Source organism: Nycticebus coucang, chromosome 16 (genome assembly GCF_027406575.1).
Source record: "Nycticebus coucang isolate mNycCou1 chromosome 16, mNycCou1.pri, whole genome shotgun sequence".
NCBI lineage: Eukaryota > Metazoa > Chordata > Mammalia > Primates > Lorisidae > Nycticebus > Nycticebus coucang.
In genome coordinates this window covers 57,992,962-58,020,141 of record NC_069795.1, presented here as the reverse complement: position 1 = coordinate 58,020,141, position 27,180 = coordinate 57,992,962, and the positions used below count along the sequence as shown (strand labels likewise).

Here is a 27,180-nt window from a genome sequence, read left to right as displayed (position 1 = left end):
CCTGCTTAAAATTTTGATCTTTTCCCAGGCTAGCAATATGTGATACAATACTCTCTTGCCATGCTAGCCAACAACTAGCCCCAGCTCGCAGGCAGTCACACAATCAGGAGAGTAAACAACTAATAGTTACAGTGTATTCCATTGCCATTGTACTTGCCCAACTACAGTCCTATTGGTCTGTTTCTGTAGAGAATTTTGGCTGATACACAGGTATTATCTAATATTTTATTAAATGATCAAGGAATGGGAACTCTGTGCTAGGAAAATGCATGCTATTATTGAAATGCTGAAGATGTATTTATGTTCAATCTCAAATTTATTTCCTACTATAAAACCAAATAATTCATCTTTACGTTGTTTATTCAGATGTATTTTTATTTAAAAATCTTTGCTTATATTATTTGGAAATGGATAGCAGTTAACTTAATACACTATAAATTAGCCTCAAATTTCTCACTGAAAATGTAGGTAGGAAATGGGAAATACAGAGTAGTGTCAGTGTCTTCCTGGAGAAGAAAGTGCTGGGACCAAAGTCTTTACAGTACGGCTTTTTAGAATTCAATTTCTCTGATTTACCTGCTGTTAAAAAAGTGCTTAAGATTTTTGCAAGACCATGTAAGACTGACTGTGGTCTTAGGGGGATGCTTCCATTTGCCTTAAAAGAAATGGTTACAGAGAACAATTGACCTAAGGAATAGAGAATGGAAAGAGACTTCTGATGACAAAATTCCATTTGTCTGTGATTTTGGGTGGAGGGCAATCTTGGGAATCAGTTTTAGACTGAAGTGGTATCTCACGGATATATAGAACATTATAGGATAAATGTAGTACACTTTTCTCTATAGTCAACTCTGCAGTTTTGTCAGAAAATATTAGTGAATCTTACCTGGGCAGTAAGTCAAAGCCATTATTTTGTATTAAAACAAACATCCATATATTGTGATGCAGAATGCAAAAATTGCATAAATTTTACCAAACTTCTAAGTAAGTTTGTACTTACAAATGGGTGGCTTCCAGTGAATTCCTTGTCACCATCTACTCTCCAACATAAATATATATATACACATACCTCATTGCTGCCCTCAGCATTACACCTTTGATGGAAAAAGTTTCAAAAGCATGTTTCTGTTTTTGTTTTTTTTTTTTGAGATAGAGTCTTACTATGTCACCCTCGGTAGAGTGCTGTGATGTCACAGCTCACAGCAACCTCAAACTCTTGGACTTAAGCGATTCTCTTGCCTCAGTCTCCCAAGTAGCTGGGACTATAGACTGGCTGAAGAAAATGGCAAATGGTGATGAAAAGAAAAGATCCATTTGAGAAATTCCTTCCCTTTCTTTCTTCTTTCTTTTTGAGGCAGTCTTACGCTGTTGCCCAGGTATCAGCCTAGCTCACAGCAACCTCAAACTCCTGGGTTCAGGTGATCCTCCTGCCTCAGCCTCTTGAGTAGCTGGGACTACAGGTGCCCCTCACCATGCCAGGCTAATTTTTTCTATTTTTAGTAAAGGCAGGGTCTTGCTCTTGCTCAGGCTGGTCTTGAACTCCTGAGCTCAAGCGAGAGTCCTTCCTTTTTTAAATTAAAAAAATGAAGTAACACTCAAAGAAGAGGCAATAGAGAGCAAGAGTGGTGGATGGAGTGTGTTAATGACACTACTTGTTTGTTTTTGCTTTCCTTTCCCCACAAAAGCCTGCTTTTTGGTAAGCGTTATTACTAGAATCTTTTAGTTCTCATTTTAAGAACTACCATTTATTGAGAACTTCTAATTCCATGTCTTTACATGGGTTTTCATAATTACTCTTTTCAATAACTCTATGAGACAGACGTAATAAATAATCTAGTAAATGACATGGATACACCCCAGGTTTCCAAGGCCCATGGTTTTGGCACATTGCCATCTTATCTTTCTGCTTTAATTAGCAAAGCACATTTACTGGGCAGTGGACATGTCCAAGGTGAATGTATTCACATCCAAATAATACTGTATGGTTGTTTTCAAAGCAGTCCATGTTTCACGAGCCTGCAACAAAAGGAAACACAAGTTGTGAATGCTGAGCATGTTGGACACATGCTGCGTCAGTTATTCTGATTATCACATAGATATTCCTAAAAGCCCAGGAAAAATGTAATGGAAGGCTTATACCATATAGGATTTGTTTTTCACACTTTCAGTTATGTGTATACTTCAATGCTCCAGTGTTTTTCAGTATTTGTGGGGCCATGGCATAAACCAACGTGGTGGATGGAGGCTTCCTATATTATGTTGCCTATGAGTTGATCACAAGTAGAGGCAGGAGTGTACTTAAAATTTTCAACCTGCTATAAAGAAGACACAGTCTACCAGCCCATGTAATTATTTAATTTGCCAAATAAACAAATGTCTTGTTTTAATACCTCTAAATGATGCCTATTAGGGAAAAGCAGACATAAAACGAGATGTGTTATTCAGCTGCTGGTTTTCATCAGCAAATGCTTAACAGAAACAAGCCAATCCTGGTAGACAAGTTAAGACCCAGCCATGTGGAATAAAGATAGGCTTGAGGCCCCATGAAAACAAGGACATCAATTTCTTATCATTGTACAATCTTCATGCCTGGTTATGGTGAGAGCCTGACACGTGTAGAAAGAATGAATAAGTGAAGGAATTAATTCATTCAGTATAGAACTTTGTTTTCTAAATTGCTAAATTGTAAGAGGGAAATCATGAATAACTGAACTCCTCAGATAATTCAGCAATTTCATTTGGCCCAGAGTTTCAATGTCTTCTTCCATCAGAAAAGAAAACATGAAATGAAATGAGCCAATGCAAGTTTCTTCTTTATTTCTCCTGTAGTGGGAATTTAAATGAATAGGAAATTGCATAAAATTAGGTAAGCAAATGAAGGATAATTATCATACAGGAAATTTAGCTACTGAACCACTGAGAGTGAATCAAAATCTGATCACTATCCATTCATCCACCTACACAAACATGTAATAATTATTAAGCCTTGACTATACAACAGTCATTATGCTAGGTCCTGAAAATAATTACTTTAATGGCTAAGACATGGGCCTCACCTTTGTAGTCTAGATAGAGAGGTTGGGTACATAAAACCAATCACTTCAGTTGACATTTTGAGAACTATTCATATGTGAAACAGCATACAGAGGAGAGAGAAGAAAGGACAAATGCCTCCTGGGGAGAAGGAAAAGGCTTCAGAGAGGAAGTGACATTTGAGTTTAGTCTTTAAGCAAGAGATAGAGTTTACCAAGCAAAAGCCACTTCCTGGGGACAAAAGAGCAGGTGTAGCTCAGAAGGTTTAGAGAGGAAAAATCAGGGCTAGACTAGTGGTGTATTAATGACAGCTGATGTAATGCTACTTAAAAAGATAAAAGCTGGAGGACCATTTGTTTCAAATACAAATACCTGATCTTCCAGTGTGTTTCTCCACACATCTGGACTGTGATCTGGGTTCCAGTAATCCTGCAAATATACATTCCTTCTAAGATGGAGGAACTGGTTTGCAGGGTCCTCCAACAAAAATGGCGCACCCAATGCTCCTGCAATTCAGAGGGAGACCACAGCATCTTTTAGTGCAATAGTTTACATTTCAATGTTTCCTTTTAAAGAGACACAGCTCTGGTCTTTGGCAGGCTGGACGCCTGAGAAGGAAACTCTGGAAAAGCTGAGCCCTGAGGCAGATGGCTGCTCCTTGGCACTTGGTCTCCAATACTCTACCACCCTATCACTGCTCAGTTTGACTTACATACAGTTTAGGATGAAGCCAGTGATGCTTGATAGAAGAGAAGGATCTCATAGCTTCTGTACATGCGTTGGGGCTTGCAGACCTGGATTCAAACTTTAATCTTATTCACTATTTATGGAAAAATGTTAAATTATTTCCACTCTAGTTCTCTTGTATATAAAAGGGTATAATGACACACATAGGAATGCCATAAGGACTGGATAAATTAATTAATGGAAATTTCCTGGCTCAAACCAGGAAGTGGATCATCTCATTCTTGCTTTCCTACCTCACCAAAATAGAACTTATCTTTCCAGTTGAAGAGGCGGCCCCCTAGCCTGACGCTGCGGTTTACATTGTTGGGATCCATCCACAAATCAAACAACCTTGTATTTTGTATCAGCTTCCTATTCTGGTATTAAAAAGGAAAAAAAAGGTGACAATTTTTTAAATCCACACTTTCTTAGGATCTTGAAGTTTTAACAATGTTGTATTTTCATTCTTAAGTCAAAGACAGTTGTGTTCAGAATCGCAATTTGAATCTTTATAAAGGAATCTCACACTCTGATTCTCTATATGGCAATAACACAGTCTATTTATTGTTTGTGATAAAGAAGCATTTATTACAAAATTTAATTGTAAGTACTATAACTTTAGGCAGCCTCATCATTGACAGGCCTCTGTTGACAAACATTTTGTATGCACTGGGATTATAGCAAGCTATGACATATGAAAACTCCTCTCTATGGAGTTTTCTGTTTAGCTGGGATCAAGGGTCAAAGATGCAAATAAAATAAGGCAACACAGGATTTGATTATGCTAAAGGAATTTAAAAGAAAGTGTTGTTATTGAGCACTGGGGCACTGGGGCACGAGCATTCGTTTTCATGGTCCAGGACGATGCTTGATGTGTTCCTTGAAGGAAAGATTAAAGAGGAAGGAAGAAGAAGCAATTTAAAAAAAATTTCAGCCAGAGGAATTATGTGTCTCATTATCTGAAAACAATAGTGAAAGGTAGCTAGGGAGAAGAGATTTAAACATATAAAAAAAATTGTTAACATTTAATTTCAAAAGTTATAAGTGACAGATGCCAGAAGTAATACTGTTGTGCTACAAGCTAATCCAATTTAATGCAATCCAACTAGCATGACTCTGGAAGTCATCCTCTCAGCTGGCTCCCAAAGAGCACTGCCTCCTGCCATCATATTCTTGTGTAATCCCTTCTTTTATTTAATAGAGCTGGCCCATGTAAACATAGGATATTGTGGAAATGACCATGTGTAATATTGTGGCTGGGATATAAAAGACATTAGAGCTTCTGCCTGGCCCCTGTTTTGGACAACTTATACTAACAGAAGTCAGTTGCCATGTTGTGAGGATGTTCAAGCAACCCCAAGGGAGTAGCCCACAGTATAAGCAAATGATGCCTCCCATTAACGGGTGTGTAAGTTCAGTGAGCCACTAGGAAACCTGATGTTTTTGCAGGTTTTTTTTTTTTTGGCCGGGTCTGGGTTTGAACCCACCACCTCGAGTATATGGGGCCAGCACCCTACTCCTTGAGCCACAGGAGCTGCCCCTTTTTTTGCAGTTTTTTTTTTTTTTGAAACCTGATGTTTTTGCTTCAGCCAAGCTTCAGATGACTGCATTTCCCACTGACATCTTTAGAGAATCATCATGAAAAATCCTGAGCCAGAACCACTGAGCTAAGCCACTGCAAAATTCGTGGCCCTGAAACTGAGATGATAGAAGTTTATTGTTTTAAGCTGCTAAGGTTTGGGGACATTAGTTATGTGGTAGTAGATAGTAGATACACTATGCATTACAAGCACTTACTAATGTCAAGGTAAATTGCTAATCACCAGGCTTGGGACTATGGTGAGATAAGTACCTAGGGTACAAAATACAAGTAGAAATTTATATCGGGATTACTAAAATTTTGTACTATGAAGTCCCTCGCTTCCCTCACCCTGTTCCCTGCTCTGATAGTCATCATTGCATGGAAAGATAACCCTTGGCAATCACTGATGCGTGCAAGATGGACAACAAATAACCCTCGCCACTAAGGAATTCACATTACAGTCAGAGCTCTTCAGTGATTACAAGATCAGATCAGAGTGAGGTAATTAATTCTGACATTGTCCTGGAGACCTCACAGAGACATTGGTTTTGAGTTGGGCTTCAAGGATATGTAAGGTTTCAACAGTGAAGAGGAAAAAAGTGGCTGCCAAGTACATGGATTCTAGGCTGAAGGAGGCTGGAGAGCCCAGGAATGAAACAACACAGTAAGATTCCAGGTCAGTGCGGAGGGAGGGTGATTGGTGGGATTACACCTGCAGTGCACCTTACAAGGGTACATGTGAAACTCAGTAAATGTAGAATATAAATGTCTTAACACAATAACTAAGAAAATGCCAGGAAGGCTGTGTTAACCTGATGAAAATGTGTCAAACGGTCTATAAAACCAGTGCATGATGCCCCATGATCGCATTAATGTACACAGCTATGATTTAATAACAAAAAAAATAAAATAAATTGGCAAAAAGGCAAAAAAAAAAAAATAAGATTCCAGGTCAGTAGCTGCCGGTGGGATGGAAAGGTAGGGTGGTGGCACAGATATCGTCAGAGATACTGCTGAGAAGGTAAGTTGGAGCTTGATTCTGAATGATTTTAACAGTCATAGCAAGGAGTTTGGACTTTATTCTGCAAATAGTTACTGACATTTCTGAACAAGAAAATGATGAGAAGGACCAGATTTACTTTTCTAAAAGTTGCTTTTCTCTAAGACAGAACGTACTTAACATGAACTTACCATTTGGATCAATTTGAGTGTACAGCTCAGTGGGATTAAGAACATTCACAGTGTTGTGTAACCATCACCACCATCTGTCTCCAGAACTGTTTCATTACTCCAAGCAGAAACTCTACAATCTTTAAACAGTAAGTCCCTATTAGTCCCTCCCCTAACCCCTGGTAACCACTATTCTACTCCTGGCCTGGTGAAGCTGCCTACTCTAGGCACCACACGTCGGTGAAATCATACGACATGGATTCTTTTCTTTCTGTCTTATTCACTTAGCATAATGTCTCCAAGTTTCTTGCGTATTGTGCAGGTCTCAGCATTTCATGTCTTTCTAAAGCTGAATAACATTTTGTATGCATGTATACTATATTTTATTTATCCATTCCCAGATTTACTTTGAAAGATCCTTTTTGTCAGTGATATGGAGGACAGATAATAAAGAGGAGAGAGAAAAGCAAGGAACATGAGATGGGAGGCTCTCCTAGTAGTCCAGAGGAGAGGGAAGTGGGGGGGCTTGATCTGGGGACAGGATTGATTTGAGAAATATCAGAGGGAACCCCCATTCCTTTGGGCTGACTCGGGTGGACTAAACAGCTTTGAATTTTTGCTTTTAGCTGACATGTGCTAACAGGTCATTTTTTAGATTTCTTGTCATTCTCTTTGAAGAAAAGATGTTACAATATATTTTCTTAATTCTGTTTTTAAAAAACATGTTTTTCAGGGTGGCGCCTGTGGCTCAGTGGGTGGGGTGCCACATACTGAGGGTGGCCGGTTCAAGCCCAGCCCTGGCCAAACTGCAACAAAAACATGACCAGGTGTTGTGCGGGTCTCAGCACAACTACTTGGGAGGCTGAGGCAAGAAAGTTGCCTGGACCCAAGAACTGGAGGTTGCTGTGAACTGTGATGCCACAGCACTCTACCGAGGGCAATAGGATGAGAATCTGTCTCTACAAAAAAAAAATTAAAAAAAAGATGTTTTTCGAAATGAAGCAAGTGGCTATGTAAAGCAGATCTAATACCATCAACGATAGTAAATATTTCTAAGAAACTGATGCTTAAGTTTATAACTCACAGATACATAATGAATCTGTAGTAATTGCTTAACATGGTATTATTTGGAATCATCCAAAAAATAAAAGTAGTATTCTGCACCACAATTATCCTTGCATTGTCCAAGCACCAGGAAAGAAAATGTTTTATATAAATCTTGGCAGAGAAGCATGCTTTAAAATATATGCACCACAGCTATTTCAAGTTCTAATAATTCTGTCTTTTGTAAATTTTCTTATTCTTTTGCTCATGGAAAATGTTGTACTGATACAATCTCCTCTCCTCTCGAGGACAAAGCACTTACCTCAGCATTACAGGCAAACAGGCATCCAATAAATATTAATTGATGGTGATAATAACACCACCCATGAGAGAGACAGAAAGTAGTATTTGTTATCCTACCTTACAAATGAGAAAATTGGCACATGGAGATGAAATGACTCACTCAAGGTCACATAGTAAGTAGTGGCAGGGCTGGAAATAAAAATGCAAGTAATATAAAAGGACATGCTATTATCCTCTCTGCTTGAGAAATTTCTCCTCTCTTTTTCATTCTGCCTGATCAACCTTGAAAGTTAATGAGAGCAAGATCAGAGTTTTCAGTTTGTGATCCTACATAATACTGCTGGGGCTTAAAAAACAAACCCTGAGTTTTGTTGCTTCCTTGGTTTAAACTGGTGGCTTTTTAAAAAAAAAAAAATGTAAGTAATATCAATGAGGTTAAGGCCTTTTTAAAACTTTATGATCATAAACTATGAAAAATATTTTTCTAACTTCCTACACACCCTTCTTTTTATCCCATATCAGTCAGTTGTAATAAGATCTGTCAATGTTCTTTGTAAACATTTCTCAAATGTCCTCTGTAGAAAATTCTGTACAGTAGAAATAAGACAAACACTTTGGAGTATGGAGCTATTTGAGATTGCATCTCTCTTTTCACAATACCAAGAAGGATCAGAGATCCAGAACCTTTCCCTGTCTTTCCAGTGACTAGCTAAGTGTTGCCATTTCTTATTCCTGCACCTCCATTGTCTGTTCTGTGAGATGAGTCTGAATTATATTATCACTAACAACGCTTCTTCTATCTGTAATATTTTGCACTAAAATGTATTCATAGCAAATAAGTCATTAATCAAAATTCCTTTCTCTGTGTGATATTGTGTCATTGGAAGCATTTAAAATATGCTAAGTGAGCACAGTTCCCACTACCATCAAGAAACATAATGAGAAATTCAGAGTGAGATAGAAGTAAGTATAAGAAAGATCAAAAGAGAGCTATCCAATAGTTTAAGCAAAACAAAAATGTGTTCACATTGCCCATAGCTCAGTGGGTAGGGTGCAGGACACATACTCTTAGGCTGGTGGGTTCGAACCGGCTAGGCCAGCTAAAACAACAATGACTGCAACAACAACAACAACAACAAAAAATGCTGGGGGTCGTGGCAGGCGCCTGTAGTCGCAGCTACTTGGGAGGCTGAGGCAAGAGAATCGCTTAAGCCCAAGAGTTTGAGGTTGCTGTGAGCTGTGACACCACGGCCCTCTACCAAGGGTGACATAGTAAGACTCTGTCAAAAAAAAGAAAGAAAAAAAATACTTAGATATGGAATACTAAAAATGAAGCACTTAGTACTTAGTATACATATTTAAAGAATATATATGGTATGTATTGTTTGCTATTTTTATTGGATAGAATGTCAGTCTCTCCCTTTAAAAATTTTTTTTTAAAAATGCAGTATGTGTCCAGAAAATTATGGACACATAAATTAAGTACTGAAATAAAATATTAAATATAAGTGGTCACTAGGAATTAAGTACAAAAGAAGAATAGGAGAAAAGATTATACAAATGTGTTGGAAATAGGGTGAAATTTTCAAAGATCTGTAAATGTAGGAGGAATTTTATGATTGTGTAAGACACCAACATGCTCATATTTAGTTTTTTTTTGTTTTTTCAGTTTTGGCCAGGACTGGGCTTGAACCCATCACCCCTGGTATATCAGGCAGGCGCCCTACTCCTTGAGCCACAGGTGCCATCCTAGTTTCATTTTCACTTTTTATACTTGAATATTTTCTGTTGAGTAATTTTCTTTTTTTTAAAGGATGTTGAGTTTTATTCTTCTTATTATTTATTTTATTATTATTATTATTTTGCAGTTTTTGGCTAGGGCTGGGCTTGAACTCGCACCTCCGGCATATGGGGCCTGCACCCTACCCCTTTGAGCCACAGGTGCCGCCCAGTAATTTTCTTTACACACAATAAAATAGTCCTTCTCTTTCTTCCTGTTCTTTCTTTCTTTCTTTTTTTTCTTTGAGACAGAGTCTGCTCTGTCACCTGGGCTAGAGTGCAGTGGCATCATTATAGCTCACAGCAACCTCAAACTCCTCAGCCTCCCTAGTAGCTGGGACTACTTGTGTGCACCACCATGCTGGCTATTTTTTCTTTCTTTCCTTTTTTTTTTTTCTTTTGAGACAGAGTCTCGCTATGTTGTCCTTGATAGAGTACCATGGTGTCACAGCTCATAGCAACCTCAAACTCTTGGGCTCAAGCCATTCTCTTGCCTCAGCCTCCCAAGTAGCTGGGAGTATAGGTGCTGTCCACAACACCCGGCTATTTTTGTTGCAGTTGTCATTGTTGGTTAACTGGTCTGGGCCGGGTTCGAACCCTCCAACTTCGGTGTATGTGGCTGGCACTGTAACCACTTTGCTACGGGTGCTGAGCCTTGAGCCTTTTTTTTTTTTTTTTTTTGTAGAGACAGATTCGAGCTCTTGCTCAGACTATTCTCAAACTCCAGACCTCAAGCAATTCTCCCACCTTAGCTTCCTAAAGGCCTGGGAATACACACAGGTGTAAGCCATTGTGCCTAGCCTCTTCCCACTGATAACTTTGGTCACTGACAGAAGAGTTATATTGAGCACAATAACTTCTCTCACTTTGTTTTAATTCAGATAAAAATTGGTGCGAGAGACAGAGAGAGAAAGACAATGGGAACTAAGTAATTTAGGCTATGAGAGAGAAAATATGAAGTTTTCTTTCCCCAGGCTCAGTCCAGGAGAGCATAGGGCTTTTCCCCATGATGTACAGTCCCTTTCCACAACATTGGAGATGAAGCTGGTCGTGGAGTCTGCACCTGCACATTCCTATGACTTCCTAAGGTTCTGTGGACAATGACTGAGAGATAAACCATGTAGGAAACAGCCTTTTAAAGCACCCAGACTTGATTTTAATTCATTTTTGGTTTACCTATTGATAGAATAAAATTGTTTTTTTGCAGAATTTGCTAACGATTCGAGTAACTCCTGGGAATTCACTAATTATTCCAGTATTTCCTGGGGAAAGAAAAGCTGTACAAGGTGCCCATGGAGTTCATGTGAAATTTAAAATAGTTGTGACTTTAATCACTGTTGACTTAATAGCTTCACTAGAAGAGAAAGAAAATTGTACTTTTTGGTTGTTTGAACTAAAATCTGCTATCATCCAAAGAAGGTTTAGAAACCATTACAAGAAAGAAGCACCACACATCCAAGCAGATGAAAAAATTTAAAGAAACAGTTTCTGTGAATGATAAGTCATGTTCTGGTATGCTGTGTATAGTGAAGAAACTGCAGCATCTGTAGAAGAAAACTTTGAGGCAAGTCCAAAAAAGTCATTAAGACAGGTATCCCTAGAGCTAAGGCTTCTAAAGTCTGCTGTGCAGAAGATTCTGCAGACAAGACACGAGAAAACATACAAAATTCAAGTGCATCAAAGAAAAGTATCATGCATCACTATCTATCACCAGTTCAATAAAAAACTTAGCAATGATGATTTATTTTTGAGTAATTTAATGTTCTCTGGTGAACCAACCTTCCACAGTAGTGGCAAGGTCAACAGGCATAATTGCCATGTTTGGGGAACTTAAAGTCCACATGAGTCTGTTGAACGTGAGAGAGATTCTCCCAAGGTTAATGTGTAGTGTGCTTTGGGAAAAAAATCGAGTCATGTGGCCATTTTTTTTTGAATGGGGTATTGTTAATGGTGATAGCTAATTAGAAATGCTGCAAAATTACTTTATTCCTCTGCTTGAATAATTAGACCTGATAGAGAATACAGTGTTTCAACACGATGGTGCTCCTTGTCACTTTGCTTTGCATGTTAGACAGTTTCTTTTTTTTCTTTTTTTTTTTATTGTTAAATCATAGCTGTGTACATTAGTGCAATTGCCTGTACCCATTCTAAGATGCACCATAGATGTGGCCCCACCCATTACCCTCCCTCCACCAAAACCTCCCCCCTCCCTTCCCCTTCCTTGGCCCTTTCCCCATAGTCTTGTGCTATAGTTGGGTTATAGCCTTCATGTGAAAGCTATCATTTAGCTTCATAGTAGGGCCGAGTACATCGGATACTTTTTCTTCCATTCCTGAGATACTTTGCTAAGAAGAGTATGTTCCAGCTCCATCCATGTAAACATGAAAGAGGTAAAGTCTCCATCTTTCTTTAAGGCTGCATAGTATTCCACGGTATACATGTACCACAATTTGCTAGTCCATTCGTGGGTCAATGGGCACTTGGGCTTCTTCCATGACTTAGCAATTAAGAATTGGGCTGTAATAAACATTCTGGTACAGATGTCTTTGTTATATTGTGACTTTTGGTCTTCTGGGTATAAACCTAGTAAAGGAATTATAGGATCGAATGGCAAGTCTATTTTTAGGTCTCTAAGTATTCTCCAAACATCCTTCCAGAAGGAACATGTTAGTGGGCATTCCCATCAGCAGTGTAGAAGTGTGCCCTTTCCTCCACATCCACGCCAAAATTTCTGGTTTTGGGATTTTGTTATGTGGGCTACTCTTACTGGGATTAGGTGATATCTCAGAGTAGTTTTGATTTGCATTTTTCTGATGATTAAGGATGATGAGCTTTTTTTCATGTGTTTGTAGATTGTGCATCTGTCTTCTTTAGAGAAGTTTCTCTTCAAGTCCTTTGCCCACCCTGACATGGGGTCACGTGTTCTTTTCTTGTTAATACATTTGAGTTCTCTGTGGATTCTGGTTATTAGACCTTCATTGGAGGTATAACCTGCAAATATTTTCTCCCATTCTGAGGGCTGTCTGCTTGCTTTACTCACTATGTTCTTGGCTGTGCAGAAGCTTTTTAGTTTGATCAGGTCCCAGTAGTGTATTTTTGATAGTGCTTCAATTGCCTGGGGAGTCTTCCTCATAAAATATTCACCCAGGCCGATTCCTTCAAGAGTTTTCCCTGCACTTTCTTCAAGTATTTTTATAGTTTCATGTCTTAAGTTTAAATCTTTGATCCAGTGACAGTCTATCTTAGTTAATGGTGAAAGGTGTGGGTCCAGTTTCAATCTTCTACAGGTTGCCAGCCAGTTTACCCAGCACCATTTGTTAAATAGGGAATCTTTTCCCCACTGAATGTTTTTACTTGGCTTGTCAAAGATCAAATAACGGTAAGTAGCTGGATCCATCTCTTGGTTCTCTATTCTGTTCCAGACATCTACTTCTCTGCTTTTGTGCCAGTACCATGCTGTTTTGATCACTATGGATTTATAGTACAGTCTCAGGTCTGATAGCGTGATTCCTCCTGCTTTGTTTTTATTGCTCAGTAATGTTTTGGCTATTCGAGGTTTTTTCTGATTCCATATAAAACGAAGTATTATTTTTTCAAGATCTTTAAAATATGACAATGGAGCTTTAATAGGAATTGCATTAAAATTACATGTTGCTTTGGGCAGTATGGACATTTTAACAATGTTGATTCTTCCCAGCCATGAGCATGGTATGTTTTTCCATCTGTTAACATCTTCAGCTATTTCTTTTCTTAAAGTTTCATAGTTCTCTTTGTAGAGATCTTTCACGTCCTTTGTTAGGTATACTCCCAAATATTTCATCTTCTTTGGCACTACTGTGAAAAGAATAGAGTCCTTGACTGTTTGTTCGGCTTGGTTATTGTTGGTATATATAAAGGCTACAGATTTATGGGTGTTGATTTTGTAGCCTGAGACATTGCTGTATTCCTTGATCAGTTCTAAAAGTTTTGTAGTAGAATACCTAGTGTTTTCCAGATATATGATCATATCATCTGCGAAGAGTGAAAGTTTGATCTCTTCTGACCCTATATGGATACCCTTGATCGCCTTTTCTTCCCTAATTGCAATGGCTAAAACTTCCATTACAATGTTAAAGAGCAGTGAAGACAATGGGCAACCTTGCCTGGTTCCTGATCTAAGTGGAAATGATTTCAATTTAACTCCATTCAATACGATATTGGCTGTGGGTTTGCTATAGATGGTTTAAGAAATGTCCCTTTATTGGTTTAAGAAATGTCCCTTCCATACCAATTTTCTTAAGTGTTCTGATCATGAAGGGATGCTGGATATTATCAAAAGCTTTTTCTGCATCAATTGAAAGAATCATATGGTCTTTATTTTTAAGTTTGTTTATGTGTTGAATTACATTTATAGATTTACGTATATTGAACCAGCCTTGAGACCCTGGGATAAATCCTACTTGGTCATGGTGTACAATTTTTTTGATGTGTTGCTGGATTCTGTTTGTTAGGATCTTATTGAGTATTTTTGCATCTATATTCATTAGTGATATTGGTTTATAATTTTCTTTTCTTGTTGGGTCTTTCCCTGGTTTGGGGATCAAGGTGATGTTTGCTTTGTAGAATGTGTTGGGTAATATTCCTTCTTTTTCTATATTTTGGAAGAGGTTTAGTAGTATAGGTACTAGTTCTTTAAATGTTTGATAGAATTCTGACGTAAAGCCTAGACAGTTTCTATATGAGAAATTCCCTAACAGATGGATAGGAAGAGGTGGACCATTTTCTTGGCCTCCATGTTCACCAGATTTGACTTTATTGGGTTTCTTTTTATGAGGAAATGGAAAACTAATGTTTATTTAACCAAACCTCAATCTTTAGGAGACTTGCAAGCTAGGATAACTGATGTGATTGCTGGTATAACTGAAAATAAGATTGAAAATGTTTTCCAAGAACTACAGAATTGTATTACCCTTTGTATTGGTATTGATGTTGGACATCACTATGTTCTTGGCTGTGCAGAAGCTTTTTAGTTTGATCAGGTCCCAGTAGTGTATTTACATGTTTACATGGATGAAGCTGGAACATATTCTTCTTAGTAAAGTATCTCAAGAATGGAAGAAAAAGTACCCAATGTACTCAGCCCTACTATGAAACTAATTTAGGGTTTTCACATGAAAGCTATAACCCAGTTAGAACCTAAGAATAGGGGGAAGGGGGAAAGGGAGGGGAGGGAGGGGGGAGGTGGGTAGAGGGAAGGGGATTGGTGGGATTACACCAGTGGTGCATCTTACAAGGGTATATGTGAAACTTGGTAAACGGTCTGTGAAGCTAGTGAATGATGCCCCATGAATATATCAATGCACACAGCTATAATTTAATAAAAAAATAAAAAGAAAATGAACAAGAACAATAAAAAAGTTTTTCCTTTCTAATCTTTTTTACAGATTCTATCACATAAAGTTACTATTTTCAATTGTACAGGAACTTAAGGACACCCTGTATTTCACTGTTGGGAATTGACAACTAATACTTAATTTTGCATCCTTTGATTAGCAAAGGGTTGGTAAATATAGAGCAGAGAGAGTCTGAGTCTTTGGCACATGACTGGAAAAATGGGGTATAAGCCATACCTTTTTAAAAACTGCCATTTATTATCATATGGACACTTGCACTAGACTGTTTATTGCAGCTAAATTTACAATAACCAAAATGTGGAAACAGCCTAAATGAACACCAACCCAGGAATGGATTAACAAGCCGTGGTATATGTATACTATGGAATACTACTCAGCCATTAAAAAAACGGAGACTTTACATCCTTTGTATTAACCTGGATGGAACTGGAAGACATTATTCTTAGTAAAGCATCACAAGAATGGAGAAGCATGAACCCTATGTACTCAATTTTGATATAAGGACAATTAATGTCAATTAAGGACATGGTGGGAGTGGGAGAAGGGGAGAGAAGAGAGAGAAAGAGGGAGGGGGGAGGGGAGGGGAAAGAAAGAGCAGAGAGAGGGAAGGGGGGGTGCTTGGTGTGTGCCACACCTTTTGGGGGCAAGACATGATTGCAAGAGGGACTTTGCCTAACAAATGCAGTCAGTGTAACCTGGTCTATTGTACCCTCAATGAATCCCCAACAATAATAAAAAAAAACCCACAAAAAGAACTGCAAAACAAAAAACCCTGCCTTTTAAACACAAAGTTGGCTAATGACGATGGATGCACATGGGAATTGGTTACAAATTCAGATTTTTATGTTGCCTCATCACAAATGACAGATTTAATCTTATGCCCAATTCCAAATGGGGCAGAGTGTTGGCGCTTATGTTAAGAAAATGTGGTCAGTGCCTATGATATCATAACACTAAGATTGCTTAGCTTTTTTCCCCCCAGTCATTAAAGGGTGATGTATTGGTTTTGATTTTGTCTAGTGTATGGATCTGTAATTTGCCTTGCAAAACCTGTAAGTTTTTATGAATTAAAAATCAAGATTATCGTATTTACAAAAAAGAAAATATGAAGAAGAAAAAGAAGAGAAAGGAAGAAGGGAAAGAAAGAAATTAAGAAAAGAAATCAAAGGAAGGAGAAAAAAATGAATGGAGGTTACAACAGACAAACGTTACAAAAAGATAAAAAGCTACAGGGCAGATGGGGAAGCAAAATGGTAGAGAATAAAGGGTGCGGATGGAAAGGAAGGGGAAAAACAGAGAGAGGTGCTGAACTGGCATGAGCAGCTCTCATGTTTGATGTATTCACATGTCTGTTAATAGGATACTTTTGTAACTGAACTTTTAACCCTGGAACTTTCACTTTGTTGGCATTACAATTGCTGATGTGTTGAGTACTTACAGAATAAACAGAAACTAATATCACTTGGGCTAGTATCACAGGAACATAGGCACTCACATATGCTGCCACATAATTTCCTTGGACATGTTTTAGAGTTGGCAGATCTTTTATTATTTTTCAGCTGTGGACAAAAAAATTTCCTAATTCATAAAAAGCAGCATTTATATGATTCAATAGTGACTACTTCTTGGTCACTGCCTCTGTGTGTTGATGGGATCCCCATCTCTAGTGCATGACAAATGATGCCATATGGGTGGGAAAATAGTTTTTCTACAATACCCAGAGTGCCCAATGAATCCAGTCATAAGCATTGACATTTTTTTTCCTCCTAACCAAATTATTTCCCAGCTTATTCTCACTATTCACTTTCTTGAGAGTATCAGTCAAGTATAAGCCCAAGTGAATAGGTAAAATCAAGAAAAAAACCTTATAAAATAAATCAAAGCAGTGTCAGGGAACATAGACTCTTTAAGGAATTGGAGGTTGGCAGGATGACTAACAAGGGCCAGTCTCTCCTTGGTAGAGAAGAAAGCAAAAAGAAAGGTATTGAAGGTGCCCTCAGGGGTGTGGGGAGGATATGTGGGCTTAAAAGGTCTTGCCAAAGAAACAAAGCAAAATTAAAAGTCCTTCCAGACATATTGGCATTGGTTACTAACTATAGAGTGAAAAAAGAGCAGGAACTATGAGAGAAACACAAACCAAAGATGATTTGTGTTTCTCTCCATCTAAAACCAGAAGACATACTTGTAGTTTATGGACAGATCTGATCCTAAGGTCAACAATATGAGCATAGACCCCCGAATCATTTCACAGGTGGTCAACTTCAGCTGTTAAATCAAAGCAGGAGAGCACGATTGAATGCTGAGGGGGGAATCGTTTCTTTCTTTTTTTTTTTTTTATTTTGTCAGAATGACAATGCAAGCAATCCTATAAAAAAATACACAAATTAGAAACAATTCACAATCACAAAGATGTGGAATCGACCCAGTGCCCATCAATACATGAGCAGAGTAATAAAATTGGTATATGCATACGGTGTAGTACTACTCAGACATTGAAAACACGCTAAGTGGAGACCATTCTTCTAAGTCAGTGGTCTCAACCTTCCTAATGCTGCAATGTATTTTCATTGTTAAAAGGGGTCGCAACCCACAGGCAGAGAACCGCTGACCAAGCGAAGTATCACAAGAACGGAAAATCACTACATGCACTCAATAGTAGATTGAATGAATCCATCAACATCCTTTTCACAGATGGTAGTAAAACTCAATGGAAAGCAAGCAGGTGGGGGGAGGGATGAATTCACCCTTAATGTGTACAATGTACATTATCCAAGTGATGGACTCATTTGTAACTTTGACTCAAACTGTAAAAAAGCAATTCACATTACCAATATTATAACCATAACATTCTGAAATTAAAAAAAGAAAACCAAAACCATCAATATGATTTCTAATAATGTGCAAGAGTTGGTTCACACAGAGAAACATTTTCCGAATATGTTTATTTTCCATATTTCATCTCTATGTGGAAATGAAGCTGTTCGGTTTCAATAAATGCCCCCACAAAGATGGAACATGCTAGATTTAGTGCTACTCTTCACCATTAGTACAACCAGGAACTGTCATTAAGGTCCTTGGTCAGGTCCCGGTTCTCCCCTGTTGTGCCTGGCAAAGAGCTCTCTACCTCCTGGTCTTTTCTTATGGCTACAATACTGTCTCTGCTGTTTTTTCAGGGGGAGATCTCACGATCTCACCATCTCACCCTGCAAGGTGCTCTCTATCCCATGTCTGGAACTACAGTGCCAGAGGGGACAGTTTGTGTAGCGGGAAGAAAAGTTTTGGTCTCAGAAATTCTAGGTGTGGAATAAGGATGTGAATGCAGCTTTCACGGATGAATACTGTGTACCTTGGTCACTTACCAACTCTGAGCCCTCAGTTTCCTCTTTGTATAATAGTCAAGTCTCAGAGTGATCATGACACTTGACTAAAATAACATATGTGAAGCTTCTGACACATAAAAGGAACTTAAAATAGTAGAATTAATATTTGTGATTTCATTATAGGAAAAGGCAATTCTTGACCTGAATGATTTTGAGGGGGGGAGGGCATTTATTTACCTTTTAGCTCAAATTATGACACTTGAATTTCTAATTTTCTGATGAGGGAATCAGCTCCAATGTGTGTTAAGTTAGCATTTTGAAAAAAGTCAGTAGGATAATTTTGGGCCTCTGCTCATAAATTTGCTTACTTGAATAAGGCCATTCATCATTTTGGCCTCAGTATTCCCATCAGGAAAATGGATAATGAGACCTAAAAAGTGATTTTTCAAGTGACTAATCTATAATGGAAAAAGAGCTTTTATTTATTTATTTATTATTGTTAAATCATAGCTGTGTACATTAGTACAATCAAGGGGTACAATGTGCTGGTTTTATATATAACCTGAAATATTCTCATCAAACTGATCAATGTAGCCTTCAAGGCATTTTCTTAGTTATTGTATGTAGACATTTGTATTCTGCCTTTAGTAAGTTTTGCCTATAACCATTCTAAGATGCACCATAGGTGTGGCCCCACCCATTACACTCCCTCCACCCTAACCTCCCCCCTCCCTTCCCCTTCCTTGGCCCTTTCCTCATAGTCTTGTGCTATAATTGGGTTATAGCCTTCATGTGAAAGCTATAATTTAGCTTCATAGTAGGGCTGAGTACATTGGATACTTTTTCTTCCATTCCTGAGATACTTTGCTAAGAAGAATATGTTCCAGCTCCATCCATGTAAACATGAAAGAGGTAAAGTCTCCATCATTCTTTAAGGCTGCATAATATTCCATGGTATACATGTACCACAATTTGCTAGTCCATTCGTGGGTTGATGGGCACTAGGGCTTCTTCCATGACTTAGCAATTATGAATTGGGCTGTAATAAACATTCTGGTACAGATGTCTTTGTTATATTGTGATTTTTGGTCTTCTGGGTATAAACCTAGTAAAAGAATTATAGGATTGAATGACAGTTCTATTTTTAGGTCTCTAAGTATTCTCCAAACATCCTTCCAGATGGAATGTATTAGTGTGCATTCCCACCAGCAGTGTAGAAGTGTGCCCTTCTCTCCACATCCACGCCAACATCTCTGGTTTTGGGATTTTGTTATGTGAGCTACTCTTACTGGGCTTAGGTGATATCTCAAAGTAGTTTTGATTTGCATTTCTCTGATGATAAAGAATGATGAGCTTTTTTTCATGTGTTTGTAGATTGTGTGTCTGTCTTCTTTAGAGAAGTTTCTCTTCAAGTCCCTTGCCCACCCTGAGATGGGATCATGTGTTCTTTTCTTGCTAATACATTTGAGTTCTCAGTGGATTCTGGTTATTAGACCTTTATCGGAGGTATAATCTGCAAATATTTTCTACCATTCCAAGGGCTGTCTGCTTGCTTTACTTACTATGTTCTTGGCTTTTTAGTTTGATCAGGTCCCAGTAGTGTATTTTTGATACTGCTTCAATTGCCTGGGGAGTACTCCTCATAAAATATTCACCTAGGCCAATTCCTTCAAGAGTTTTCCCTGCATTTTCTTCAAGTATTTTTATAGTTTCATGTCTTAAGTTTAAATGTTTTATCCAGTGAGAGTCTGTCTTAGTTAATGGTGAAAGGTGTGGGTCCAGTTTCAATCTTCTACAGGTTGCCAGCCACTTCACCCAGCACCATTTGTTAAATAGGGAATCTTTTCCCCACGGAATGTTTTTAATTGGCTTGTCAAAGATCAAATAATGGTAAGTAGCTGGATTCATCTCTTGGTTGTCTATTCTGTTCCAGACATCTACTTCTCTGTTTTTGTGCCAGTATCATGCTGTTTTGATCACTATTGATTTATAGTACAGTCTCAGGTCTGATAGCGTGATTCCTCCTGCTTTGTTTTTATTGCTGAGTTATGTTTTGACTATTCGAGTTTTTTTCTGATCGCATATAAAATGAAGTATTATTTTTTCAAGATCTTTAAAGTATGACAATGGAGCTTTAATAGGAATTGCATTAAAATTATATATTGCTTTGGGTAGTATAGACATTTTAACAATGTTGATTCTTCCCAGCCATGAGCATGGTATGTTTTTTCATTTCAGCTATTTCTTCAGCTATTTCTTGTCTTAAAGTTTCATATTTCTCTTTGTAGAGATCTTTCACATCCTTTGTTAGGTATACTTCCAAATATTTCATCTTCTTTGGCACTACTATGAAAGATAGAGTCTTTGACTGTTTTTTCGGCTTGGCTATTGTTGGTATATATAAAGGCTACAGATTTATGGATGTTGATTTTGTAGCCTGAGACATTGCTGTATTTCTTGATCACTTCTAAAAGTTTTGTAGTAGAATCCCTAGTGTTTTCCAGATACACGATCATATCATCTGCGAAGAGTGAAAGTTTGATCTCTTCTGACCCTTTGTGGATACCCTTGATCGCCTTTTCTTCCCTAATTGCAATGGCTAAAACTTTCATTACAATGTTAAAGAGCAATGGAGACTATGGACAACCTTGCCTGGTTCCTGATCTAAGTGGAAATTATTTCAATTTAACTCCATTCAATACGATATTGGCTGTGGGTTTGCTGTAGATGGCCTCTATCAGTTTAAGAAATGTCCCTTCTATATAAATTTTCTTATGTGTTCTGATCATGAAGGGATGTTGGGTATTATCAAAAGCTTATCCTGCATCAATTGAAAGAATCATATGGTCCTTATTTTTTAGTTTGTTTATGTACTGAATTACATTTATAGATTTATGTATATTAACCAGCCTTGAGACCCTGGGATAAATCCCACTCGGTTGTGGTGTATAATTTTTTTGATGTGTTGTTAGATTCTGTTTGTTAGGATCTTATTGAGTATTTTAGCATCAATATTCATCAGTGATATTGGTCTATAATTTTCTTTTCTTGTTGGGTCTTTTCCTGGTTTGGGGATCAAGGTGATGTTTGCTTTGTAGAATGTGTTGGGTAATATTCCTTCTTTTTCTATATTTTGGAAGATGTTTAGTAATATAGGTACTAGTTCTTCTTTAAAGGTTTGGTAGAATTCTGACGTAAAGCCATCTGGTCTTGGGCTTTTCTTTTTAGGGAGATTTTGTATAGTTGATGCTATTTCAGAACTTGATAGAGGCCTGTTCAACATTTCCACTTCATTCTGGCTAAGTCTTGGTAGGTGGCGTACATCCAGGTATTGGTAGATTTCTTTCAGATTTTCATATTTGTGAGAGTAGAGTTTCTTGTAGTATTTGTTAAGGATTTTTTGAATTTCTTAGGGGTCTGTTGTTATTTCATTGTTACCATTTCTGATTGATGAAATTAGAGATTTTACTCTTTTTTTTTCTATTTAGGTTGGCCAAAGGTTTAGCTATTTTATTGATCTTTATTTTATTTTTTTTATTTTATTGATCCTTTCAAAACCAACTTTTGGATTTATTGATCTGTTGTATAATTCTTTTGTTTTCAACTTCATGTAATTCTGCTATGATTTTGGTTATGTCTTTTATTCTGCTGGGTTTGGGGTTGGAGTGTTCTTCCTTCTTCAGTTGCTTGAGATGTCCCATTAAGTTATTAACTTCCTCTCTTTCCATTTTCTTGAGGAAGGCTTGCAGTGCTATAAATTTCCCTCTTAGAACTGCCTTTGCAGTATCCCAGAGGTTCTGATAATTCGTGTCTTGATTGTTGTTTTCTTCCAAAAGTTTGGTGATTTCCTTCTTAGTCTCGTCTATAACCCATCTATCCTTCAGCATAAGGTTGTTTAGCTTCCATGCTTTTGTATCGGTATGCAGGTTCCTGTTGTTATTTAGTTCAACTTTATTCCATGATTGTCTGAGAAGATGCAAGGAATAATTTCTATTTTTTTTTTAAATTTGCTGAGTTTAGATTTGTGGCCTAGGATGTGGTTGATTTTGGAGTATGTTCTGTGGGCTGATGAGAAGAATGTGTATTCAGTTTTCTTGGGATGAAATGTTGTGTAGATGTCTGTTAAATCCAGATGTTGAATGGTTGAGTTTAAATCTAAAATTTCTTTGCTTAGCTTCTTTTTGGAGGATCTATCCAGCACTGCTAACGGGGTGTTAAAATCTACAACTACTATGGAGCTGGAGGAAATCAAGTTGCTCATGTCTGTTAGAGTTTCTCTTATAAATTGAGGTGCGTTGTGGCTGGGTGCATAAATATTAATAATTGAAATCTCATCATGTTGAGTGTTACCTTTAACAAATATGAAGTGTCCATCCAAATCTTTCCTTAATTTGGTTTGTTTAAAGCCTATTGCATCTGCGAATAGGATTGCAATGCCTGCTTTTTTTGCTTTCCATTTGCCTGGAGTATAAATGACCATCCGTTCACCTTGAGTGTATATTTGTCTTTTAATGTAAGCTGTGATTCTTGTATGCAGCATATATCTGGTTTGAGTTTTTGTATCCAGTCAGCCAACCTATGCCTCTTTAGAGGACAATTTAAACCATTCACATTAATTGAGAATACTGATAAGCCTTTCGAGAGTCCAGTGGACATTTTTAATCCTTTTGTGACTGTGGAAGTTGGAATTTGATCAAAAATTTTCTGGGTGGGTTTACTTTTGTGGTGGAGGATTACGCTGGTCTTTGTGGAAGATATGTTTGAGAATATCCTGGAGAGCTGGTTTAGTTATGGCAAATTTCTTCAACAGATGAATGTCATTGAAGTATTTAATTTCTCTGTCCTAAATGAAACTCACTTTAGCTCAGTACAGGATCCTGGGTTGAAAGTTATTTTGTTTTAGGAGATTAAAAGTCGATGACCATTCTTTTCTAGCTTGAAAGGTTTCAGCAGAGAGATCTGCAGTTATTCTAATATTCTTGCCCTTGTAGGTGATGGTTTTCTTTCATCTATATGCTTTAAGAATTTTCTCCTTCATATTAACTTTAGTGAAATTGATTATGATGTGTCTGGGGGATGTCTTATTTGGATTGAGTTGTGCTGGAGTTCTGAAACTGTCTGCTATCTGAATTTCACAATCTCTTGGAATTTCTGGAAAGTTCTTTTTCATAGTGTCATGGAGAATAGACTCTGTGCCTTGTGAAGCCACTCTGTTGCTTTTGGTGATCCCTATTAATAAATATTGATTTTCTTCGAATTATCCCAGAACTCTGTGAGAGAGTGATCTGTTTTTGCCCTCCATTTCTCTTCCTCTTTGAGAGTTTGGGAGCATTCAAAAGCTTTGTCTTCAATGCCAGAAATCTTTTCTTCTGCTTGTTCCATTCTGTTACTGAGGGATTCTACTATGTTTCTCAGATCTTTGAGGGCTACAACTTCTTGTTTCATTGTGTCAAAATCTTTGGTCATTTCGTCTTCGAATTTGTTGAATTCTTGATATATCTTTTGGGTTTCTGCTTAGAATTCTAATTTGATCTTATTTTCTATCCAGATTCTAAATTTGATTTCTGACATCTCAGCTATTTGTTTGTGCTGGGATCTTGTGCTGTGTCTTCCCCATTGATCCTTAGGGGAGTTGATCTACTCTGATTATTCATATTACCATATGTCTTCTGTTGATTTCCCCTCATGATTGTTTTTCACCATAGTCTCTGGCCATCCTCAGAGTTGGGGAGGTGTCTCTCCATGATTAGACACCAGCTGGGTCACTCTATTGTTGCTGGATCTTTGTAGGGAGTAGCCCTGTGTAGTTCCTCTGGGGCTGCCCCAGCTGCGGAGTTTTGGTTGTGGCCACAGCTCCAGAGCATGACACACCTGGATCCAGCAACAGGGCGGGAGGTGGTGCACATGCTTCTGGGAATGCCTGGTGCCCAGTGACTTTGGCACAGAGAGCCCAAGGCTCCAGCAGTCTCTGGCAAGGAAAAGGGCTCTGTGCAGTGGTAGGGAGGGCTCTGGAGGGCACATGGCTACCAGAGTCCATGGCCAGATGAGCGGGCCAGTGTGGAGGCAGGGAGGATACAGGAGGGAAGATGCAGGCTCCCGCAGCTCCCGCAGTTCCTGGTCAGGGCATGCGTAGGCCCAGCAGGTCTGGGTGGCGGGTTGGGGGTCCCAGCACAGCTCTTATGGAGGTCCAGGCAGCGTCAAGCCCAGGAGTTTAAGGTTGCTATGAGCTGTTGTGCCACGGCACTCTACCCAGAGCAACAGCCTGAGGCTCCAGTGTTGCCAAAACTGTTCACTTTGCCCCTGAGGGTTAAGGCTGTAAGATAGCTCAGTCCCCGCCTTTAGGCTGTTCAGTCACTAGGTTACAGGCTCCCGCCAGATCCTTGCTCTGCGACCCTGATGGCAGAGCTTGCCCAGGCAGTTCTCTTAGAATGGCTCCCTGTGGCCCACAGCTGAACACTATTAGCTCTGTCCTGCTCAGCAGCTCTGTCTGGGGCCCTAGACAATGCCCAAAGTTGTTTGCACCTCTACTCAAGCTCTCCCCAAGGCAGTTCAACTGAGTGCCAAGTCCAAAAAGACTGAAGCAGTTCACAAGTAAGGCCTTTCTGGATTGCAGTCTCACTGCTGCTTATACTTAGGGCTGCCAGTGGGATTAGGTCGATTGAACACATGGAACCACTTGCCAGTTTTCCACTGGTTTTGTCCTCCTTTTGGGTTCCAGAAGTCCCTTGCTGACTCCCTGTATGCTCGAAGTAATGATTATAGGCAGATCCCACCAGCTGGAGATGCCTGGAGTCTTATTTCCCCAGACTCACCATGCCCTGTTGCAGGGAAACTGTTACTCCACTGCCATCTTGGATTGTTCCATTGAAAAACAGCTTTTTTAATAGCAAAAATAAATATTCTTTTTGAAATTGTTTTCTTATGATAACCAGGGGAGCTTTAGGGAATTACAGATAAATAAACTGCATTCTTAAAGAAAAATGAGTAAAAAAGAAACAAAGGAAGTTGATTCAAGATACTCTTTTCTAGTCTAGAGCTATCTGATTTAGAAAATGCCAGCCAAACTTCAGTCTTAGTCTGAAAGCAGTAAACGCTTCTTTGCTGAGAACCGAAGGGCTGGCTAACCCAGCAGACTAAATGTGCCCCTGTCCTAAGTTTCTAGTTCTCAACTTCAACTAGCTAACTTTATTATTATTATTATTTTATTTTATTTTTTAAGGTCAAGTCAGTCAAACCAGTTGTTGTCATAGATAGACTTATTTGTATCTCAGCTGGAGTTGGTTTATTCAAACTTGTTTCTTAAAAAAGCCTTTTAAGTCTCTTAAAAAAGCCTTTTAAGTCTCTTAAAAAATTTGCAGAACCATTTTCCTTTGTCAGATATTTTTGACCCTGCAGCAGTCAGAGGTGAATGTGGATCAGCCACAGTGCTTTAGCTTTGCAGGCATTGACAATCACCTTCCTAAAGCCAACTAATTGCATGGATCAGTGGCAAAGCGTTACACTGATGAGTTATGATCAGCTCATGACTTTAACTTACAGTGAGCTCTGAGACACTCACTTAAACTGAGCCAGCCTCACTTTCTTCATCTCGAGATGTGTGCTGTGTATGATGTATATGCCTTGGTGATAATTGCTTAATAATAACTTAGCTAAAAAGTCTAAATTATATATTTAAACGTGATCCAAATTCAAAGCGCAATGTTGATGATTAAAACTCCTTATTAAAGTTATTTCTAAGCTTAGGAATTAAAGGCCAATTATACACACACATATACATATAATTCTATACATACAGGTATATCTTATCTGTGTGTGGGCAGGGCTTCCAGAAAAATACATTTTTTTGTATGAATCTCAAGCTTATCCTAGAAGCAGAAATTAGTTATGATTTATGAATATTCATCATAAATATTTATAAATGTAGAGGTTTATCTGTGAGGATAATAAATACCTTTGTGAGTGGTTTCAGTTTTTGTTTCAAGAAAGGCAAATGACCTCTCAGTTCAATTGTGATATAAACCTCGAGTTACTGGGTCAATTTGTCAGCAAATCATCCGGCCTCTGGTGCCTTCCCTGATCTACCTTTAAAGCACCACTTAGAGCTACAGCTTGCCCTAAAGGTTAATGAATTCACTTTCCCAAAGTACTTTGAGGTCTTCACATAATAGTACTATGTAAGTATTACAGTTTCTAAAAGATATTTAAATTTTTTTCCTTTGTTCAGAGACGCCAGAGCATTTCTTTGGAGGCAGCAATTAAACAAACTTCTTAGCAGCAGGAATATGTTAATATGCTAACACACAATTAGGAATGAAATGATCACATTTGCACAATTAATATTATTATGTTCAAAACCAAAGTGTGACACAATAGTTTGGTGCCCCCAATGGTACGGAATAAGGCTATGGATAAAACGTGTTTGTTCATTTCTTTAAAAAGTCAAAGAGATTATCAACCAGACAGTTTTAAAAAGACGTGCTAAATAAAAAAGAAACAGGTTCTTACCTATAAGCAGTGTTGAACACAGAGCTACTTGAAGCATTGTATAGGCCATGATCCTCCTGTTTTGGAATGAAAAGATTTATTTCTCTCACTTTAGCTGGAGCAAATATGAACAGTATATCAGGTGCTTTTCAGGAGTATAAAGCATTTGCTGCGTACCTGGAAGCCGTATGCTGAGATAAGTCAGAGAGAGGCCCTTGCTTGAGGTGGCCTTTTATATGTGTCCTGCCTTTTTACCCTTTGGACTTTTTGAATTGGCTTTTTACAGGCTGTTCTTATAAGGGTTATTTAGTACTTTTACCATCTACACAGACTAATGTAATGTGAA

At 38.2% G+C, this 27,180-nt stretch overlaps 1 protein-coding gene and 1 non-coding gene across 2 annotated transcripts; one reads left to right on the top strand and one right to left on the bottom strand.

Annotated features, from left to right (window-relative positions):
* Nucleotides 1-1,882: 1,882 nt before the first annotated feature.
* Nucleotides 1,883-27,063, bottom strand: C16H3orf85 (chromosome 16 C3orf85 homolog). Its single transcript, XM_053565899.1, has 4 exons — nucleotides 27,012-27,063; nucleotides 26,856-26,911; nucleotides 3,406-3,539; nucleotides 1,883-2,016 (listed from the first exon to the last, which is right to left on the bottom strand). The coding sequence occupies exons 2-4, from the start codon at nucleotides 26,902-26,904 to the stop codon at nucleotides 1,927-1,929; spliced, it is 273 nt and encodes a 90-aa protein (XP_053421874.1). The 5' UTR covers nucleotides 26,905-26,911; nucleotides 27,012-27,063; the 3' UTR covers nucleotides 1,883-1,926.
* LOC128568255 (small nucleolar RNA SNORA73 family) lies at nucleotides 10,575-10,770 on the top strand. Its single transcript, XR_008375073.1, has one exon. It is a non-coding gene; the product is annotated as a small nucleolar RNA SNORA73 family (small nucleolar RNA).
* Nucleotides 27,064-27,180: the final 117 nt, after the last annotated feature.

Bases quoted from the DNA above. Each gene is read 5' to 3' on its own strand.
- C16H3orf85 (XM_053565899.1), bottom strand. From the start codon at position 26,904: ATGGCCTATACAATGCTTCAAGTAGCTCTGTGTTCAACACTGCTTATA. The intron at 3,540-26,855 runs GTAAGAACCTGT...TCTGAATTGCAG, and splicing joins GTGTTCAACACTGCTTATAG to GAGCATTGGGTGCGCCATTT. The intron at 2,017-3,405 runs GTATTTGTATTT...CTTTTGTTGCAG, and splicing joins GAAACACACTGGAAGATCAG to GCTCGTGAAACATGGACTGC.